Genomic DNA, 23,658 nt, shown 5'->3' on the forward strand with positions numbered 1-23,658 from the left:
TGCACAGTGTCATGCTGAACATTCCCAGGGGGGCTGAATGGCTCGATGAGGAGGCAGAATTCTGCAAGGAGCTGAGCATACGGGCTTTAAACTATCAGCTGTTTCATGGCGAAGAATGTGGCAGGGTGGGAACTGCAGTGGATGGTCTTTTGCCAGAGGTGCCATCAACTAAACGGCACTTTGCTACATCGACCAGTAGGCTGTAATGACCAAGGAACTCGGTGCCCAGAATGGAGACAGTAATGTTCGCGACCGTGAAGGGCCACGGGAGCGTGCACTGGAAACCTAGGTTGAGCGAGCAGGTATGCACCTGGTAAGTGGTGATGGCAGAGTTGTGGCAGCAGTGCTGAGGAAGGGAGGCAGGGGGGATTTAGGAGTAGTTTGCGGGGGATTTATGGATAAGTCACAACCAGTGACAAAGAGGTGGTGGGTAGGGGGATTAGTCTCATTAAAGTCCTGCATGGGTGGGTGCTGTGAAGTGGCACAGCAACTGGGCGCGTCTGCTGCTAGTGACTGCTGGGGTTTGGGGATCAGGAGCAGGTTGATCTGCAGTTGGTCATGTTCTAGCCTAACCTCTGTTGGTACTAGCAACCTGTGCCTAGTTTGCAATTTGTTGTGAGGGGGGGTTGTTCGAACCGTGCCTGCAGTGGCGGGGGACTGATGACCATAGGAGCTTACCACCTCCAGTGGCACCTGTTTTCGCCTGGGCTGGCCTAGCATGTGTGAAGGTGGTCAGCACCTGGTGGCTGATGTGTGAGGTGTAGGCGGGCAAAGCTGGTGGTAAGTGCTGGCATCTCGGAGCTCAGGCGTGCCAGAATCTGGTAGAGGTTGGGGGCCTGCAGGCTGGATGGAGGGAGGTGGCGTGACAGACATCGTGCATGTCATGGGTTGGGGTGGGACGGGAGGGCTGGGTGAATAACCGGCTGGAGCCGTGGTGTGGTAGCTAGTGTTCCACACTGTAGCAGGGGATGGGAGGGACATCGAGCACGTCCCACGTGTCCCTCAGTCAGTCCACAGCTGTGGCCACTTCGGGTACTGCCTGCACTGAGATTGACCTCTCACCCTTTGTCGAGTGGGAGAGCATTCCAGTCTGGTAGGCAGTGAAAGACTTTCTGATGGACCAATCATAGGACCTCGAACAGGTTTTGGCCACTATCTGTGGCTGACAGCCTCTAAGCTGTTTGTGGTCATCCACTCTGTTCCAGAGGAAGCTTCTCAGCCCGCAAGGTCTGGGCATTCACAGAGGGTGGATTTTCTGGTAGTTGGGAGCTCCAATGTTGGCACATAATTGGGCCCCTTAGGAACATGGCTGTCAAGGAGGGAAGGAAGCCAGTGTGCACTCCGTATGCATACTGGGGGGAGTCATTCCGCATGTGGGAAGGGGTGCTTCTGGCTGCCATGAAGAGTACAGGGTGCAGCCAACTGCAGGTAGTGGCTCATGTCGGAACTAATGAAGTGTGTTGCTTTGGATCAGAGGAGATTCCCTCTGGTTTCATGCGGCTTGCGGAAATGGTAAAGGTTGCCAGTCTTGCTTATGAGATTAAGGCGGAGCTCACCATCTGCAGCATCATCGATAGAACCAACTGTGGTCCTTTGGTGCAGAGCTGAGTGGAGGGTGTGAATCAGAGGCTCAGGTGGTTCTGTGACCACATAGGCTGCAGATTCTTTGGCTTGCGCCATCAGGTAGTGGGTTACCAGGTTCTGGGTAATAGGTCAGGAGTCCGTTACACACAGGAAGTGGCTACACATGTAGCGGTGGCTGTGTGGAAGGGACTGGGCAGTTTTTTAGGTTAGAGGGTAAAACATAGTAAGGTAGTTGTAGAAACGATCTGTATTGTAGTTGTAAATTGTCGTAGCCGTGTTGGGATAGAACCAAAGTTCCAAGCCCTAGTAGAAAGCACTGAATCTCAAATAGTTACAGGTACAGAAACCCGGCTAAAGCCGGAAATAAGTTCAGCCAAAAAAATTTTTTTTTTTTTCAAACGATCTAACAGTGTTCAGAAAGGGTAGATTAAATACAGTTGGTGGTGAAGTATTTATTGCTGTCAGAAATAGTTTGCCTTGTAGTGAAATTGAAGTAGATAGTTCCTGCGTAATAGTATTCGTGGAGGTTATACCTCACAATCGGACTAAACCATCAATTGGTCGTTTTACGGACCGACCCCCCCCCCCCCCCCCCCCACTCCCCCCAGCTCAGATGATGTAGTTCCTGAACAGTTCAAAGAGAACTTGAATCTCATTTCAAATAGGTACCCCACTCATACAATTATAGTCTGTGGAGACTTCAATCTACCCTCGAAATGCTGGAAAAATTATACGTTTATAGCCTGCGGCATGCGTAAAACATCATCCGAAATTGTACTGAATGCTTTCTCAGAAAATTATTTTGAATAATTAGTTCATGAGCCCACTCGAAGCATGAATGGTTGTGAAAGCATGCTTGACCTCTTAGCAACAAATAATTCCGGACAAATAAGGAGTATCGTGACAAATACAGGGATTAGCGACCACGAGGCAGTTGCTGCTAGGCTGAACACTGTAATACATGCAACCATCAAAAAGAAATGCAAAGTATATCTATTAAAAAAAACTGATAAAATGTTATTAACATCTTTTTAAGAGATAGTCTCCATTCCTTCCTATCTGATTATGTAAGTGTAGAAAAAAAGATGATCCCCTATGGTACACAAAACGGGTCAGATCGTTGTTGCAGAAGCAACGAAAAAAGCATGCCAAATTTAAAAGAACACAAAATCCCCAAGAGTGGCAAAGTTTTGTAGAAGTTGGAAATATAGCGCATGCTTCAATGTGAGATGCTTTTAATAATTTCCACAAAGGAACTCTGTCTCGGAATCGGGCAGTAAACCCAGAGAGATTCCGGTCATACGTAAAGCACACCAGCAGAAACATAGAAGTAGATATCCTTGGTGTAGCAAAGCATTTTAACTCACTTAATAAAGGCAAGGCCTCTGGACCAGATTGTATACTAGTCAGGTTCCTTTCAGAGTATGGTGATACAATAGCTTCATATTTAGCAATTATATACGATCGCTCGCTCACAGAAAGATCCATGCCTAAAGACTGAAAAATTGCTCAAGTCACACCAATACCCAAAAAAGGGAAGTAGGAGTAATCAACTGAATTACAGGCCCATATCACTAACGTTGATTTGCAGTTGGGTTCTGTAACGTAATATTGTTTTAACATTATGAATTACCTCAAAGAAAATGATTTATTGACACACAGCACGGATTCAGAAAATATCATTCTTGTGAAATACAACTAGCTCTTTATACTCATGAAGTAATGAGTGCTATTGACTGGGGATGTCATTGATTCCATATTTTTAGATTTCCAGAAGGCTTTCGACACTGTTCCTCACAAATGTCTTCTAACTAAACTATGCGCCTATGGAATATTGCCTCAGTTGTTTGACTGGATTCGTGCTTTCCGTCAGAAAGATCACAGTTCGTAGTAATAGACGAAAAGTCATAGAATGAAACAGAAGTAATATCTGGCATTCCCCAACGAAGTGTTACAGGCCCTCTATTGTTCCTGATCCATATTAACAACATAGGAGACAATCTGAGCAGCCGTCTTGGACGATTTAGATAAGATAACTGTATGGTGCGAAAAGTGGCAGTTGACCATGAATAAAGAAAAGTGAGAAGTTATTCACATGAGTACTAAAAGAGATGTGCTAAATTTCGATTATGCGATAAGACACACTAATCTGAAGACTGTAAATTCAACTAAGTACTTAGGGATTACAATTACAAATACCCTAAATTGGAACAATCACATAGATAATGTTGTGGTAGAGCAAACCAAAGACTGTGATTCATTGGCAGAACACTTAGAAGGTGTAATAGGTCTACTAAAGAGACTGCTTGCACCACACTTGTCCGCCCTATTATGGAGTGCTGCTGTGCGGTGTGGGATCTTCATCAGGTGAGACTGACGGATGACATCAAAAAAGTTCAAAGAAGGCCAGCTCATTTTGCATTATCGTGAAATAGAGGAGGTAGTGCCACAGACATGATACATGAATTGGAGTGGCAATCATTAAAACAAAGGCGGTTTCGTTTGCGAAGGGATCTTCTCATGAACTGTAAATCACCAGTTTTCTCCTCAGATTGCTAAAACATTCTGTTGGCACCCACCTATTTAGGGAGAAATGATCATCACGATAAAATAAGAGAAATCAAGGCTCGCACAGAAAAATTTAAGTGGTCGTTTTTGTGGCGCACCGTTTGAGAGTGAAACAGTAGAGAGACAGCTTGGAGCTGGTTCGTTGAACCCTCTACCAGGCACTTTATTGTGGATAGTAGAGTAATCACGTAGATGTAGATGGCAAAGCAGGTCAAGTGGTGTTGCGTGGGCAAGATACCAAAGCATGACCGGGGATGTTGCCTCACTGGAGCGGAACAAGAGACTGGTTGAACGATGGTTCAATGTGCCTAACATCCTGAAAGCATGGCCATCTAACTTCTCCCTCCAGCGGAAGTGACCAGCGAGGGTATTGTGAGGCTGGTTTCCAGTCTAGGCAACCTGTCGAGGGGGAATCAAGGCAAGAAGTTGCCACATTTCCAATCATTTGGCACATCTCACTGCATCTTGTTTATCCAGTAGTTCATATTCAATCTGTGCCTCTACCTTTGAGGAATTTGTTATAGAGCCCGTTTTGTGTTCATACGTGCTCGTGATTTATTCCCATTTTCATGGCCCTCAAGGTGCTCTTTTTATCAGAGTTTATTATAGTCCCAATAAACCTTTGTAGCTCTGGCTGGTAGTTTGGACAAGTCATCCAACTTCCTTGTTTTGTTGTCTTGAATTGAAAAATTATAGTTATGGCACTAGAGACAAATGATGCTGTATTTTCTTCTTGGATTTTCTGGGTGATTAAGTGTCATTTTATGTCTTCATTTAGGAATTTCACAAGTTTTGTGATGTCCCTTGCAAGTGTTGATACACCTGGCATGTACAGTCCATCAGTGAAATATTTAATAATTTTGGGACTCATGTTTGAACACACTTGAGAGTTTTCATGAAGAGTGCACAAGGCTGTGTGGAATAAGTATAATTATATGACGTGTGGAATAATTGTGTCTACTGCCAGATGTTTGTGTCGCTCTGGCACAATATTTCAGCCACGTAACTTGTTGCCTTCTTCAGGTGCTACCTGAGACTGCCGTGTTGGAGGATCTTGTCCAGTATTTATGCCCAGAGGGCGCTGGGTGCTCTCTTTGCCGTCCGCACCCGCCTGGTGCTGCTTGTAATGTGTTCTCTCTTCCCCGGTGCTCCCTCGGATGTCTGCGCCCAACTTGGTCTCCATCTGTGGCAGCTCTCTGAGGTGTGTCCTTTGTTGGGCACTCCATTCTCAGTCCGTGCCTGCCTGGCGCTGCTCCTGAGGTGTTGGCACATCCCTGATGCTCCAACGATCGTCCGTGCTCGGCTCGTCCATCATCTGTGGTTGTGGCGGCTGTCAGAGGCCTGTCCTGCATTGGGAGTTGCGTTCGTGGCCCATGTCCACCTGGCGTTACTCCTGCAGTGTTACTACTTCTCGAGGAGTTTCTTGGTTCATTTCGTTGGGCCCTGATAAGCTCCAGAGCTGGACTCCATGCCGAGCTGCGCTGGTAACCGCTGTCTCGGTTTATTAGGTTGTCTGTGACCTTGATCTCGATGGCCTCCTTTATGACACTGTCCCAAAATCTTGGCGTCTGTGTCACAATTTTGGTGTGACCTTCTGACCATGTTGAGAGTTCAGCATTTGTTCAGTATCTTATCAGTTGTTGTGTACTTTACTGCTACAGACATTCACAAGATAAACCATGTATCTGTATTGTGTGTCTACCTGATTTTTTAAAAAATTGTAGTGATCATGATAGAAATACTATTGACTGTCATAATATGGTTCTTCTCCTCTTTTAACATAGTTTGATTTTCTTTTTCAGAGCCTGATTATCCGTATCTTGAGGCACTTGCTCCATTTCAGCCATTGGCTATGAAAGCCGTGCATTGTCCAATTGACACTAGTCTAAACTTTACACAAGCAAACAAACTCATCAGAGACTTGAAGCCAGGAACATTAGTGCTGCCAGAATCTTACAAGCAGCCTCCTATCACTGCACCTCATCGACTGGATTTGGTTATTGATACGGTATTGTCTTTTTATTTTTTTATCTATTTATTTATTTATCCACATACTTGCAGGAATTTCAGTCACACCAGATAAGAACTTCATTATCATTACCATGATATATTGCTTAAGAATGGTCATATTTCTTGTGGAGATTAAAGTTTATTTCTTATTGATGGCGTCCAAATGTCTTCAATTGCTGATGATCCTGTTACAAAATCATTACAGATTATCAGTTGTTTGAATTGTTAACTTTAATTTTGCTTATCATACTACAAAGGCTTTCACAGTTGGTATTTGCGTCCATTGTGGTTTTTTGTTTTATGGACATTGGCCCATGGTCCAAGGAATATTTCTCTCCCTAACATTTTGCCGTCCAATGCTGGAGACATCATGAGAGACTATAAAAGACGCAGACAGCAGTAGCAAATTTAAACACTCAGTAAGCCAAACGGTTTGTATGTATTCACACAACGGTCAGTTCATGACATCACGAGACTGCTGCGTAAGATATTGCAGGTGGGCAGTATATGTTAGGGTGGTTGTGATGGGGAAGAATTGGTACTGTTTGCCTTACTTCACACCTAAGTGCCAGAACTTGTCTAACTTCTATCTTTCTTTTTTTGTCTAAAGTTATGTTTGTGCATTTGGATTTCTATGGCCTCTCTGTATATTCTAGCATAGTAGTAATTATTGGATGTACATAAAATCATATTATCGGAGAAATGAAGTTGCTTGTTCCCTGATCTCGCTGCATGTTGGGCTACTGCCGATTTATCTGTGTTTCCCAGGCAACATTTGTTCTTGTTCCTTAAGCCTGATGTTAAAGCCTCTTTTTGTACTTCCTGTGTGCACTTGACTGTATGTATAAGGAATTTTATAAATATCTAGCATAGAAAGTGGTGGGTGTAGGTCCTTTACAGTGTTCAAATACTTGTGCATCTTTCTTCTTGGTTTAAACACTGCCTTCTTAGCACTCTGCTAATGCAATCTGTGACATTTGTACAATTGGGAAGTAAAATCTCCTTTTAGTTGGTTCTTTTTCGTTGGGAAAATACAAATCTTTTAGTGGCAAAATAATTTAATTGGATAGATAAAAAAATCTACTCAAGTGGCAGCAGAACAGACACACAAGATGGTTGTAATTGGCAAGCTGCGGGGCTAAGTGGCTCCTTCTTCGAGCAGAAGGGTTGAAGGGGGATGAAGAGGGGTGAAGGAAAAGAACTGCAAAGGTCTAGGAAAATTGGTAGATTTCGGGAAAGTCGCCAGAACTGCGGGTCAGGGGAGACTTACCGCATGGGATGAGAAAGAAACATTAATTGTTGAGGACTGCATTGGACGAGATTTGAAAACTTGAGAGTTTAAAGGTGGAAGACAGGGTAACGTGGAGACAGATTACTGCTTATACATTGTGCATGAGTTAATAAGAGTGAAAAAGCTAAGTCCGTTGTACATAACAGAGGTGGAGTGGGCGGTGAAAAATAGATGGGTAAGACAATGAAAGATGTAGAAAACTAAAAAGGAGCGAAGAAAATAGTAGTTACTGTGTGGAAATGCTGAGACGGAAGAAATTAACGTAAATTAAGGCCAGGTGGGTGGTGAGAACCGAGGACATGCTGTAGTGCTAGTTCTGAGACACTGGTGTATGGGGGAAGAATCCAGATGGCATATTTGGTGAAACAGGTTCCAAGATCACGATTGTCATGTTGTAGAGCATCGTTGTAACAGGATATTGCAAGTAGTCAGTATACACCCTCTGCGTATGCCCATTAATCCAAATTGACAATTTGGTAGTAGGCATGACAATGTAGAAGGCCGAACAGTGTTTACATAACAGCTGGCTCTCCCTGTGATTGTATATATTTTACCAGTTACAGGGCTGCTACAGATGGTGGTAGGAGGGTGCAATGGCAAGTCTTGCAGTGGGGACAGTCACAGGGGTAGGAGCCATAGGGTGACGAGATGGGTGGAGAAGGAGCATAGGGTCTGACAAGAATATTGTGGAGATTGGGAGGCCAGTGGAAAACTATTCTAGGTGTGGTGGGCAGAATTTCAGACAGAATGGATCTCATTTCAGGGCATGATTTTTGGAAGTCAAGCCCCAGTCAAAGTAGCTGATTAACTTTTTCCAGACCAAGATAATACTGAGTCACCAGTGGTGTGCTCTGAAGTTGTTTTTTGGAGGGATTAGCAGTACCAGGATTGGATGAGATGACACAGGAAATTTGCTTTTTAACTAGGCTGGTGGGTAATTACGTGCAGTGAAGGCTGAGGTGAGAACAGTGGTGTATTGCTGTAAAGAGTCTTTACTGAGGACGAGATCAACATCCAGGAAAGTGGCATGGGATTTGGAATAGGACCGCGTGAAATTTAATTGGGAGAAGGTGTTCAGAGACTCCAGGAATTTTAACAGGTCCGTATGGTAAAGATATCGTCAATGTACCTAAACCACTAAACCAAACCAGGGGCTGAAGACCTATGGGTCCCAGGAAAGTGCCTTTCAAGTGACCCCATGAAAAGATCGGCATAGGAGGGAGCCATCCTGGTTCCCATGGCCGTACCCCAGATCTGCTTGTATGTCTGCCCCTCAAGGTGAAGTAGTTGTTGGTAAGTATAAAGTTGATGAAGGTGAGGAGGAAGGATATTATACGTTTGGGATCAGGTCGTTGCTGACTGAGGAAGTGTTCACTAGCAGACAGACCACGTATGTGGGGGATCTTGGTGTAGGAGGAAGTGGCATCAGTGGTGACAGACAAGGTGTGTGGTGGGAGTGGGACAGGTAAGGACTTCAGACAATCTAGAAAATGGTTGGTGTCTTTGATGTAGAAGGGGAGTCGTTGTACTATGGGTTGCAGGTGTTGATCAACTTAGGCAGATATACATTCAGTGGGAGCTATGAAGCCAGCAACTATAGGACGGCCAGGATGTTTGTGGATCTTAGGAAGGAGGTAAAAGGTGGGGTGCGTGGTTTGGGTGGGGTGTGAAGTTCTATGGATTGAGGTGTTAGCCCTTGTGAGGGGCTGGGTTTCAGGGAGGGACCACTGGTCATTTTGAATCACTGAGATGGGATCTTGATGGCAGATGCTGTGTGGAGGGGTGTCAGACAGCTGTTGTTGACCTTCACTAACGTACTCCAGTATCGGTCTTTTCCCAAATATCATGATGCAACTTATTATTGAGGAAAATGTGTAGCTGCATCAACTTACAGTTCACAGCAGCCAGATCATGTTGCATGTGATAAATGCATTTGGAGTAGCTTTGCCTGTGTACGATCATAGATCTGATGCACAGCTGATGAAATTCTCATTCTCAGAAAATTCAGTGTTGCCGAGATGTGTCTACATTGTAATGAAAAGGTGAGAGAACTGAGTAAAAGATCTCTTCTTCGTGTGCCATCCAGAAGTTTAACATTTCTTGACATGTTTTCCTCATAAAGGCATTTAATCATTCTTTGCAGGTGTCGTTGCTAAGTTTTTTTTATTTTTTGTATGTTAGATCTTGGTCCAAGGCATATTTTTCTTTGCTCTTCTAATGCTGCAGACATAATCAGAGACTATAAAGAATCAGCACTAGTGATTTCAAACAAGCGCAACAAGCCAAACTGTTTGTATATATCCATGCACTGGTTAGCTCGTGAAATCACTGGACTGTTGCACTACATTGCAAAATATCAGACGTGTATGATGGAGCTTGTGGTAGGGAAGAGTTGTGCAGTTTAAGTTGTACAATGATAAGGAAAAATTCGGGAAGGCATTCCTTCGGACACTGAAGATGAAACTGTTGTTTTAACTTTCATCTGTTCATGGTACTTTCACTATATGCCCTCATGTAGAAAAAATCTCAGAATTTCTAAATTTCCTAAATGATACCAATTCTAATATGAAGTTCACTATGGAGAAAAGGAAGCTTCAATCTCATTTTTGGATGTAGAGGTACTTAGGAAACCTGACCGACCTTCCGGGCACAAAGTCTACAGAAATTTTACTTGCACAGATAGGTATCTTCCTGGAAATTAGTCACCATCCCAGGCAGCAAAGAGGAGCATTCAAAACATTGATGGAGTGGGCTAAAAGAATCTTTGAACATTCTGGTCGCTGCCCGTAGAAACTGTTGTGATTTCTGTAACAACTGGCACAAGGGAGTCTCCAAATGTGACTTCCCACATTGTTACATCACAATGGAGTGCTTTATTTCCGAGCAGTGATGGCTTGACGTCAGTTGTCCGTTCTTGTAGTACTTTGGAGAGATGCTAACTGGCTATGCCTGCTTCTACAAAGTGGTAGGTGACTTGAAAACACATTATAGGTGTGAACAGTTCCCATGCTTTTGCTATTGCTGTATGATTCCAAAGTTGTCTTTATCAGAAAAGTTTGTTGTGAAATGGGGGACAGTTTGACTGAAAAAGAAATTTTGAGTTAGCTCAAAGAATCTGGATTAGAAATTGAAGATGATGATTTTGAAATTGACGACGGTATTTCAGAAACAGACAGTAAATATAAATATCATCCAGCTTGAATAAGGATCACAGTTATATTCACTGTAGCTTTACTGACTCACATCTTGTATTTTGAAGGTAACGATGAGCGTCCTGAAAATGGAAATGAGCTATCAGATGAATTAGAAGAATGTGATTTGGGTAAATGACAATGTTCGACTTCAATTACTTTTCTTTGAAGGTGCAAGTAATGTTTTAGCACCTTAGGACACTGAAAGCGCCTAATTTGATTGTTAGGGTGTGTTTTTTGTTGACGAGAGCGTCATAAAAAGAAAAATAAATAAAAAAACATGAAACTGAAACAAACTGATATGTGCCATCGAGTATTTCTAAATTGTGAAGACAAAATAAAATAACCCTCAGGTTGCTTTGGGCCAGTTGGTCTGCTGTGAAGCTGAATTAGGTGTATCAGTTTTTTGCTGTGCTTATTCAGTGTGCCTTTTGCACAAAACAAATATCACAGACTATTGGAGCAACGAGCTAATGTTAGATTCATCTTTACCTGAGAAAATTGTCAAGAGAGACTGATTTAGATTAGTTTGTGTAGTGCTTCTTTGTGGATAACAGTGACAATTACATGCACTGGGAGCAACCAAACCATTGTCTTTTACACAAAAACTTTGTATTAAAAAAACAAGAACATTTTTTTTCCCTGAGAATTGAACAGTTCATGAAAGTTTGCGTCCTTTTAGTGGAAGAATTTGGTTCAGAGTGCATATCAAGAAAAAGCCAAACAGGTATGCTTTAAAAATGTATGGAAAGATCTGGTTGAAAATTACAAATCATTTAGGAAGCCAGGCTCCATACATTTTGTTTGTGTGCTCATCAGCAACACAGTGCCTGTGCCTTTCGGTGAGTCATCTCCTTTGTTCCTAAATAATAGATATGCTATAAAGCTTTTCAGTCTTAGTAATTCTGCAACAAGCAATGTTTTGAACTGTGTAGTATACTGGTGCAGGGTAAAAAGATAATAGTGCGCATTCAGTAGTCGTTTGTTTGAGTGACACATTATACAAGGACTGGTTTTATACAAGTATAAGGTTATTTGAAAGATTATTTGATTAGGGCACATGTGCTGTTGGCACAGTTATGAGGAATAACAGGCCTGCCACAGGAATTCAAACAAAATAAACTAAGGAGAACTGAAATGGTATTAAAAAAAATCCCATGTTAGCAATTCACTGGAAAGACACTGGGGATGTGTTTGCCTTGTCTACAAAAACACAGCATAACAAGTAATGTCACTAACATAAAAGCAAAATTTGGAGTGGGAGAAAAGCTGAAGCCTGATCTCATACTTGATTATAAGAAAAATGAAATCAGTTGGTGACGTATTATTATTTTCAGCAAAGAACAATGAAATGGTGGTAGAAAGTGCTTTTTCATTTGTTAATCGTGTGTATACTCAATTCTTAATGTGACAACAAGATACAAGGCCTGTCTCTCGCAAAGGAACCCATTTGTTTACATGTATTGTGAAGCCGGGAAAACATTCTTGAGAAAGTTGTTTGAGATTTTGTCGAAAATGAACAGCAGTGCTCCACAGCAAACAGGCTAACTGCAATGCATTTCCCCACTCATGTACCACTGACAACAAGCAAGAAGTATGGTTCAAGGTAGTGTGTCGTTTGTTCTGAGAAAGGTGCACACAGTACTGGCAAGTGAGTTAGAAGGGAGACCAGATAGTGGTGTCTGCCTGACTGTTTCAAACAATATCATATAAAGGCAAATTTCGTTCAGTGAAAATAGTTCATAATTTTTAATGAATTGGTTTTGTACATTTATTTTGAAATAAATTCTTATGTATTGCATTTCCAACCTTTCTACTGCCTCTTAGCCTTCCAATTTCCGAAATTATACTGTAAATATATGATGAATATCAGAATGCCTTAAATAAATGTGGAGATAAAGGATTACGATATATGTTTCAGTAAAAAAAGTTTTGCTTTTCTCTTTCATCTTGTAAACAGGAGCCATACCAAGAAATCAAAAAAGTGTGTGACTTAAGACGGTCTGCAAAAGTCATGGTCTGACTGGAGTATGTTAAACCAACAAGAAAGGTGCATGAAGATTTGAACATAGCAGAATATCTGTATATAAAAATCCTACATATGCAGTCAAGTTTACATAGGAATTACAAAAAGGACACAAGAGCAGTTGTTGTCTGGGGAACACAGATAAATATGCAGTAGCAGAACATGCACTGGCATTGGGAAACACCAAATTTGTTCCTTTTTATCTAGAACCAGTCATTACTACTATGTTTGAATGTACAGACAGGCCACAGATAGCTAAAAGCATATAAATAACTTTAACAGAAAAGGAAGTGGATTAAAATTTGCGAGTTGTGGACATTAACACTAAATACAGCAAACAGCAATAATTCTTCTCCACCATAAGCTCTGTAACACATCACTAAATTCTATGATCTTGGATATGGTGACGTCACCAGCTGACTATTGCATGGATATGTATAAAAAGCTTTGCTTGCTGAGTTTGTTTAAAGTTGCTACTGCTATCTGAGTCTGTATAGCTTGTGATGAGATCTCCACCACCAGAAGATGAAATGATAGCCATGGAAATATGCTTTGGACCATGGTCTAAAGCTCAAGAAACAAAAATCACAATCAATTGTGGTAGTTTTTCATGGTGTGGCTTCTTGGTACTATGCACAAAAAATATGTGAAATCTGCAGCTAGATATAAGTAATTCCAGTTGCATAACTAGTCCAACATTTTGACATGGCTGCATTAAAAATTTGTTGCTAATTTACTATATTAACAAATCTGGCAGTGCATCACAATTGCTAAATACGTATGGGAATTGGATGATACATATCCTCCCCTCTCTCTCTCTCCCCCCTCTCTCCCTCCTCTCTCCCTCCTCCTCCCCCTCCCCCACCCCCACCCCCACCCCCACCCCTCTCCCTTGCCTCCCCCCCATCCGTGAACCACATTTATTTTTATTGCCAACAAAATGTTAATTGGGAATTGAAGTCGCTTGTACTGAATGGGTACCCCATTTGGGATAGTTGGTATATTGAGTGTGAGAGACCTCTCCAGCTATTGGCTCTGTAAGGATAGTAGCTTCAATGACAACATTTCACATAGTTTTAACAATATAAGGAAGCAGTCAGAGACCTGCTCACTGTAAAGATGACTCACTGAATTGCATTCCAGTTCGAACTGCTGGAGATGCTGATCATGTGTGAGTGAGGTGTTCTTGCTTCTGTGAATGAATGTGGGTGTGTGTCTTCTTTTCTGAAGAAGGCTTTTGCAGAAAGTTAAATGTGTAACAGACTTTTCGTAGTGCCTGTCTGCAACACATTGTGTCATCTGTATGGTGAGTGGCAATCTGTCTTTTTCCTTATATTGTTGGTGTTTCCTGGGTTTTCCATTGTTCGATTTCACGTAGTTTTTTGTCCACAATGAGTAAGATTACAAAATTCCAGATGATTCAGATTCCTCAGTAATATTCCAGCTGTAATCCTGTAAACCATAATACAACTTTCCTGTTTTCTTTTAAAACTGGCTGTGAGGTTGAATCTGAAACAGCTTGTATTTGTGTCTAGAATTTTTGTTTAAAACTATATAAAAGGAGAGAGAATTATATGGAAGAAAAAATTTGTCTAATCATTTAAATGCTCTCTGTTGTAGTTAAAATTGACTGCAAAAAAGAAATTGATACTGAACATTTTCACAGCACACCATAACACAACATTTTCTTTCTCACAGTCTATTTTAATGGGAAACCTGTGAATTGTTGTTTAAGAGAATATATGGCCTATGGTCATCTGAATGTTTATGAGTTTCATATAAAAAGTTAAATTAAATTGATCAAGAACTTTTTGAAGTTTCTGAAATTTCTGCTAACACTCTTTCCCCTATAAGTATAAATGTTTGTTAGTGTTGTGTAAAAATTTGGCATGAATCGGTCAAGACTTTGTAGTCCGTATCCAACAGTGTTTTTTGGAACGGTGTGTAAAAATTTTTTGGAACGATGTGTAAAAATTTGAGACAAATCGGTTAAGAGCTGTTCAAGCATTTTGGTGACAAAATTAAATGAAGACTTGTCTTTGTGTAGTAGTAGAAGTGAATACCAGACTGAAAACAGTAAAATGAGTGCTTAAATAATAAGTGCTTTTGTAACACGCAGTTGAAGTTTTTGTGTCAAAGATGTGATCCATATTTCTGTCAAATCATTATAGAAATGAGTAATGTAGGCACAATATTGATAACTTTGGATAGTAGCTACTCTTGGAAATAAGTTACTGTTGCCTGATAGTGCTGTGATGGGTCTTGGTGTTTTGATGACAGTCTCACAAAATGTTAAAAGTAACTTCAAAACATTTGGGAAGAAAAAGATCTTTCTCTAGTAAGTTATTGTGCTTATTGTAGAACCAGTATTCATTTCATTTGGGTAATACTGCACCTCAGTGTAAAGACTGATCTGACCATTAATAGTGAAAAAATTTATCTATTTTTCTTCAGTTCATGCAAGGACTGCCACACATGATTAAAACTCAACACACCATTTGATTACTGAACTGATGCACAACAGATAATTGCACAAATCATTTAAATACCAGGTAATTCAGTTGTGAAGGGATATCAGATGGAATGAGCACATGATATTATTTGTACAGAAATCAGATTGTAGTGTTGATTTGTTGATATGGTACTGAGAACTCACAGTTCATCCAAAAGGTCAGCTATCAACAATACAGTTGTTAAATATATTCTGTTTGTCCAAAGTATCTGCAGAATAATTAGTTTCAATTAAAACATCCATTATTCTCTTAGTCCAAGTGCAGTATTGCAATGTCGATCATAAAATATGTCTTAGAATTAATATAGTCAGATTCTAGTCATTGTCTCAATATCATATAATAATAAACTGATATGAGCAACAGTAGCCCTATCCATCGTACTACCCACAATATTATAAATGCAGTAACTGCTCAGAACAAAGAGACAAGTGAAATTTTTTGTTTGCATTCACAATGTAATATTATAGATTTGTTGATAATTTTTTTGTGCCTTACACGGCCTAATTTCTGCAGAAAAATTACAAATCTGCTATAAGTTACATCTGAATAAAGAGACCATTAATAAAAGTTCTGTTTGAACTTGACAAAATTTTATTGTGTATATACCTATGATTAATGTGTAATGCACACAGTAATCCGAGTTCTTTAGTTATCTGCTCTATGATGATGTGATGAGAATTAGGTCCATTTTAAGTCATGGAATTCTCACATATACATTGGCATTCCAGTTCTAAAAATAACATTGGAGGCTGATAAAATTTTGTTCATTGTGATTACCGTCAGGGACCTTTCGGTTAGATGCCTTCTTGAACCAACCTAGAAAGTAAAAAAATTACAAAAAATTGTGCAAATAGTAGATATGTTAAGTTGTTGTTGGGCATATAAACAAGTCTGAGAATGAGAAATTTGCTAGCTTTTGGGTGAATCTCTCTTCAATACACACACACACACACACACACACACACACACACACACACACACACACAGAGAGAGAGAGAGAGAGAGAGAGAGAGAGAGAGAGAGAGAGTTGGCCCAGTGTAGATGTACAGAAGGGTGTGTGTGTGTGTGTGTGTGTGTGTGTGTGTGTGTGTGTGTGTGTGTGTGTGTACTTAGTACTCTTAGCGTACAGAACCAGGGGTTTCATCATCAGGCAAGAAAAGAAGATATTTTTGAGCAAGATTACTTGGGGAAAGAGGGAGAGGGGTGCCAAATCACTCAGATCCTGGGTTAGTACCTAGCCACAATGAGGAAGAATATAAATAATGGCCAATTCAGTAAATTTCTAAATGGGTTTTCCTCTTTTGCATAGTGATTATGTGTTACAAGCCAAATAATCAGCAGAACGGTTTGTAATCTATACCACACACCACTGGGTCATGCTTGTCAGTACACTATTTTTCTAATTTTATCTGCTTGCTATTTTTATTGCCTGAAATATAGTGTTAAGTGAATGCATGAAAGATCTGTTATGATTGTTCATCTTAAATTTTGGTTCCATTTGCCTGTTTAGTAGGACCGTCCATTGATAACATTCAAGCGAGATGAAGTTTTGACATTACCTTTGAAGAGGAAACAAACTCAGGTTGAGTTAAGCCCAGAACTGGCAGAAAATTTACTCCCGAGTGAAGTGAGATCTGGTGTGGCTCTTGCAACATTAACTGGAGGAATCCATGTCAGAGATAACAAACACACTTTAAAAGTGAGTATTGCGGTTTAATTGAGTCAACTGTGTACTGATTTTATTTTGTGTTGTCATTATTTTTAACTGTGATAGTTTTATTTTTTCTCATTTTATTCTTGTGTTTGTTATTGCTTCCCCCTGCCCCCTTTTTCAGAGCATCATAGTTATTTTGTATGTTTTAATAAGATTGCATACATGTCTGCTGTTTGAAGCAAATTTATTGTGAAGGCAAGATGTAAAATGCAAGAAATGTAAGACTTTTGTAGCAAGTGATAGGAGGAAGGGATCATGGATTTGTTTCATCACGAGAAAGGTTTTTATTATTTTCTGCAGGCCTTTTATTGTGTCCACACCAACTAATTTTATGCACTTACCATGAGAAGAATGTGGCTCAGTAATTCATCTACTGGAACAAGGTGCTGCACAATAACATGTTTGTTTGTGAGACCAAAATGGACGATAATAACCATAAACATTGAAGGTTTATCAGCCAGCAAAGAACAACTTCTACAAATTTTATGTCAGGATATAAATTGTGATGTTTTGTGCATGCAAGAGATGCACAGAGATACTACTCAACAAAGACCAAAAATAGCAGGCCTGCAGATTGCCATTGAGAGACCCCACAGGCAGTATAATAGTACCACTTTTGTGAGGCACAGTGTAGCAGTGCTCTGTTTCTCTATCAAAGGAGAACAATATTGAATCTTAAAATTGAGTTAAACAGTTGTATGGTAACAACTGTCTACAAGCTTCTTGGTGAAAAATTTAACTTCACTCCCCCAGTGAAGTTTCAGATTCAGGACACTCACTTCGCCGTGGGCACCTTTAATAGCCACAATAGTACATGGGGCTCCAAGAATGACGATGTAAACAGAGAGGAGGTACTGAAGTGGCTAATTGCAGAAGATTAACTCACTCACATGACCGCAAGTTACCACCTTCATTTAACAGCAGCTACTGGGAAACGGGATAAAACTCTGACCTGCTTTTCGTCAACAACACTGTTTCCCGCCACTGTGTGAAGACTGTACCATAACCTGTACCTATCACCCAACATAGGCCAGTCTGTTGTCAGGTGTCGGCAGCAATCAAACCACAGGTGATCCCGTTCTCTAGGTCATTCAGCTGTAAGAGGCCAACTGGAGGAGTTTTGCGGAAACTCTGGATGTGGAAATACTAAGTGTGGAAACTGTGACAGACTTCTAAGACCGTTTTTTGATGCTGTGAAGAGGTGCATTCACACTTCGATCCCCAGAGGCTGCTGTACATCATACTTTCTGGGTATGAATGAAAAATTAATGTCAAAACTCCTAGAATCCCTTAGATCCGTTCAACAGGGATACAGTAAAATCAGGAGAGACTCTTATCCCAGGAACTGGAGAAAGCCAAACAAAATCGATGGCTTGAAATGTTAGAGTGTATTGACATGTCTAAGAACAGCAGAAAAGCTTGGAAACTGCTCAAACAACTCAGTAATGATCCCTACTGTCCTTGAAGTTAGACCCAACATTATCCCAAATGAGGTCTGCCACCAGGTGCTGCTGAATGAGAAAACTGAAGGAAGAAAGAAAAAAAAAGGGATAATCTGGCAACATCCAAAAACAAAAGTACTGTCTACCAAGTTCACTTTGGAAGAACTGAAAGCCGCTATTAAAAAGTGTGAACCCGGCAATGTGCCAGGACTTGGTAATTTATTGGTGGAACAGATGAAGCGTTTTGGACCTGCAACTTCGGGGTAGCTATTGCAATCCTATAACAACTGCCTAACATGACAGCAGATTCTTAAAATGTGCAGGATGACAAGGATCTTCGCTATACTGAAACCTGGCAAGCCAGCTTGCAATACCAAGAACTTCTGCCCTATGTCTCCTTTGTGCCATCTATATAAAATACTTGAAAGAATATTGCTTAATCATCTCAGCCCTGTCACCGAGCTACAACTGATTTCACAAGAAGCTGGATTTAGAACAAATAAGAACTGTGCAGCACAAATACTCAATCTGACACAGAATATCAAGGATGGTTTTGAGAGGGGTTTGGTCACAGGAGCAATATTTGTGGATCTCTTTGCAGCTTATGATACTGTGCAGCACAGTATCACTTTGCACAAATTGTATCAACTAATGAGAGATTATGAATTTAAGAGCTTCATAGGAACTCTGATTCAGAACTGTAGATTCTATGTCAAACTAAATGGCAAGGAAAGTAGAGGGAGAATGCAAAAGAAGCAGTCTGCCTCAAGATAGCATCCCTTAACACAATAAGCTTCATCTGTGCTGACGATCTGGCGCTAATTTCTCAAGCCAAAGACTTTGAAACAGTAGAGAGACATCTAACAAATGGACTTCATTCTCTTGCAGCATACTGCCAAAATAACTGTGTGAAACCAAATCTGGTTGAAACTCAAGAATGCACTTTTCACCTGTGAAACAAAGACACCAACAGAAAATTAAAAGTCGTATGGGATGGTGTGGAGCTGGAGCATTGTCATAATCCAGAATAGGTGCCGGTCACACTGGATTATGCACTGACATTTAGGAAGCACTGACAAAATGCAATACAAAAAGTATCTGACTGCAATAATATCAGAAGACTCACAATTAGCGGATGGGGTGCCCAGCTGACAGTACTCAGAACATCGGCACTTGCATTATGTTACTCTGCTGCTGAATATACCTGCCCTGTTTGGTTCAGTTCTGTTCATGCCAGGCATGTGGATGTTGCCCTCAACGAGACAAGCAGAATAACATCAGCATGTCTATGATCAACCCCAACCCAACAAACTTACAGCCTGGCAGGGATAGCTCCACCAGATACAAGACGGGAAGTTGCCGCAAACACAGAGAGAAGCAAAGCAGGTCTAAACATAGCACATGTGCTGTGTGGGCACCAACCCCCTCCCCCAAGCAGGCTGAAATCTAGAAGAGCTTTCTAAAAATTTCCGTCAAAGACAGTACATCACTGTCAATGGCACAACAAAACCTGTGGACTGCCAGAAACACAGATAGCACCATGGATCCTACCTTCAGAGCCCCCCCCCCCCCCCCACCCCACACACACACACATACAAACCTGCAATGGAAAATGTGGAGGTCCCTCAACAGACTAAGAAATGGTGGGTAGAACAAAGGATAATATGGGCAAAGGGAACTGTCTTGGGAACCCATCAACTATATGCGATTGTGGAGCCAAACAAACCACCAAGTACATGTACAGCTGTCCTCAGTGCCCAGTTTCCTGCATGTTGAAGGACCTGTTGTGAGCCAGGGACAATACCATTGAGATTGTTAATTTTTGGTTTGATAGTATTTAGTGTTTGTAATCTGTTTGTATACAACTATTATTATATGGTTCTATTGCCTCACATTGTACCCCTATTTCCTTTGTATGTATTAATTAATAAATAAGCATTTTGTAACAGTTCCTATTCCTGGAACACTCCATGCCAAAGAAGTATGAACACTCCATGCCAACGAAGTATATCTTAGAAAGCCATTATACTTTGCTGCCTTGTGTCCTATTCACAAAGAGATATTTATATATAGTCACTGATTCTGCCACACTGTAAGAGAAAGCATTAGGCAACAACTGGTGACTTCTGTCGTAAAATGATGGCTAACTAAAGCTATAAGTGCAGAACATTATTTTATTTTCCCTGCAGAACTGAGATTCAGAAACTTGGTTTATTTTTCTGAGATGAAGGTTTTACCATAATCTGGAATGACATTATTCCATACCTGCTTACATAATAAGAGGTGCATTCAAGTTGTAAAACCTCGGTTTTTTTGGTCAGGCCTGGAAACAGACATAAATGTGTGGTTCGTTCACTCATGAGTACATGACAGAGATGATGGCACTGTACAGCAGACAGTACTCTACCAGCAGCAGCAAGAGCGAACAGTGTATTTGACACTTAAAAACTTTCACATTTTTGTTTCAAGAACAGTATGTAATAATTTGTTTTCTCCGTTGGCATAGTATGACACTGATTGAATCTCGTCATCAGTTGAGTGAGTTATGATGTAATGGTGTAATTGCTGATTTTAACGTGTGTTCATAGGTGCTACAGTTCAAAGAAGGCACAGTGTCTTGTGACAATATAAATCAAGACAATCTTGGCCTCGCATCGACCAGTCTGACATCTTGATCGATTGAGTGCAGAAAGCTGTTTTGGAGGATCACAGAATAACTGTAGAACATATTGCCTCAAAAGTTGGTATTTCTGTGTGATTCTTGCACATACTCCAGCATGAAGATCTGAAAATGCAAAAAGTGCCCTCCAGATTGGTTTGGACAAATGAGCACAAGACTGTACTCATGGTATGTTGTCAGGCAGTGTTGGTGATGATTAGATGAATGACATTTTTTCCCCACCAATTGTGACAAGGTATGAGGCATGGATACCATTTTTCAATCCTGAAACAAAGTGCCACCCAGCTCAGTGGAAGCGCACACTCTCACCACCAAGAAAAAAGAATTTTGGGTAAGTGCCAGTGCTGGAAAAATGATGATGGCCATGTTCTGGGACAGCAGTGGCATAATCCGCACTCATTGCATTCCAAAGGGCACTATGGTGAGAGGTGCATCCTACCAAGATATTTTGAAGACCAAGCTCCATACAGCATTGCTTTAAAAGATGGCGAGAAAGGCTCTTTCACCGAGACACAGCACTGACACATTGGGCACATTCAGTGCTGCTGTTTCTTTGTCACAACAACTTTGAAGTGGACGTAGGGATGTTTAGGGGTGTGGAAATCTCACGTATAGACGTATGACGCAAGTGACACCCAAACACACGACCACATTCGAAGTCCCTGAGTTCCGCAGACTGCCCCATTCTCTTCTCTCACAATGTCTAATGATTACTGAGATCGCTGATATGGAATACCTGGCAGTAGGTGGCAGCACAATGCACCTAATATGAAAAAAGTATGTTTTTGGGGATGTCTGGATACTTTTGATCACATAGTGTTGTTGCACTTCAGTAAGAAATGTTTTTATCTTTTATCTATTTACATTTCTTCAGTGAAGTAGTTACCAGTCACTAGTCTCCAATAATCCCACAACAAATGTTCACATTCCACTGCCTCTTATGATCAGCTTGCCTCAGTCAATGAGAATTCTGACACCCAAACCTCCAGATATCAGACACTCTGATGGTACCAAACCTTGTGTGTTGATAGAGTATCAACCAAAACACCAATTTAGTTTGTGCTGTGTGCTGTCATCCAGTAGAAGATGCATAAACAGTAATTAAAAGTAACACCAGAACTATGGAGCATAGGCAAACTGTATCCTGAGCTCTGAATGTGAAGATCTCTGTTAGGTGAGTTGATAGAGTGTCAGATCATTGTGCTAAAGGTCAAAAATTTGAAACCCATTGATGGTGATTTTTATTTACTTTTTATTTATTTATTTATTTATTTATTTTAAACAGATAATGCGTGAAACTGTTGTATGGGAGAAAATTTTTCTGCCATGTAAAAGGACATTTCAGAGTCTGCAGCAATGTTCTTTTGGTAGTCTGCTTTCGCTTCATTAGTTGAAAGTAGCAAACCTGTAGCGTACGTTTGTTCAGATAGGTGTGGTGTTACTTATACACATGTACGCTATAGGTTTGCTGCTTTCAACTAATGAAGCGAAAGCAGACCGCCAAAAGAACATTGCTACAAACTCTGAAATGTCCTTTTACATGGCAGAAAAATGTTCTTCCATATAACAAATTAAAGTGTAATCTGTTAAAAAAAAAAAATCACCTCCAGTGGATTTTTAACTTGTGACATTTAGTACAACGATTTAACGCTCTGCCAACTCACCTGCCAGAGAACTTAACATTCAGAGCTTATAGATATGGTTTGCCTATACTCCGTAGTTCTTGCTTTACTTTTAATTACCATTTACGCATCTTCTACTGCACGACAGAACACAGCACAAACTAAATCAGTGTTTGGTTGATACTCTATGGACACGCATCATTTGGTACCGATCAGAGTGTCTGACATCTGGAGGTTTGGGTGACAGCGCCCCAATAACATACATTTCTTACATTTAATTTTCCATGATTGGTAAAGGGAACTCCATTGGTAGAGGGAATTCTTTGAAGAAAGAATCTGTTGTGATGCTACATCAGAACTGATCTACAGAATTCCAACCAACATTGTGCTGACATACCAGAGGCACTTGCAGTTTCTTTGGAAACAACGTGTAGATTATGAACTTCGTGTTCCAGAACATCTACTCCATTCTCTTCACTCACTGCAGGTCTGCTCCTTACACTCTGCATAGTATTCCAGTGCCCTCCAGTAACAATTTTTTGCACATTCCCTAAGTTGTCATTCTTGTTGGACACCACATGTCAGAATACTGTTCTACATACGAGTACAACTGAACTGTTCTCTTCATGTTCCATCTGCATTCTCCATAAGTAGCAAAAATAGTTTCTCCCAATTTGTAAAATACATTTAGTTTTTCAGAGCAACCTGCTCTTGACACATGTGTAAGCCACAAACAGAATGTGCCTGTTTGATATCAGTGTAGTGGCAGTGCAATACTCTGTGTCCTCCATATCCAGCATGATTTATTTCCTTACTTGGGTATGAAATAGTGAAGTTATGCAGAAGAAGCAATCAGTGTCAAATCCAAAGTAAATTCTAAATATTTTAATTATACCAAAACTTGTTATTACTCCAACACTAATTACCAGATTATGAAGAGTGAAACTTTGTTGAATTTGTCTCTTTTAGAATAATGATACTAGCATCAGAAATTCCTATAGTTCCATTTGGGAAAGC

The 23,658-nt window shown here is 40.7% G+C and overlaps 1 protein-coding gene across 1 annotated transcript in view; it reads left to right on the plus strand.

Moving 5' to 3' along the window:
* Nucleotides 1-23,658, plus strand: part of LOC124800886 (integrator complex subunit 9) — a 110,085-nt gene that overhangs the window by 64,644 nt on the left and 21,783 nt on the right. The window contains exons 10-11 of the mRNA XM_047263031.1: nucleotides 5,955-6,160; nucleotides 16,697-16,882. Of these exons, the coding sequence (XP_047118987.1) occupies nucleotides 5,955-6,160; nucleotides 16,697-16,882 (392 nt within the window). The remainder of the gene's footprint in view (nucleotides 1-5,954; nucleotides 6,161-16,696; nucleotides 16,883-23,658) is intronic.

Source organism: Schistocerca piceifrons, chromosome 1, assembly GCF_021461385.2.
Source record: "Schistocerca piceifrons isolate TAMUIC-IGC-003096 chromosome 1, iqSchPice1.1, whole genome shotgun sequence".
Taxonomy (NCBI): Eukaryota; Metazoa; Arthropoda; class Insecta; order Orthoptera; family Acrididae; genus Schistocerca; species Schistocerca piceifrons.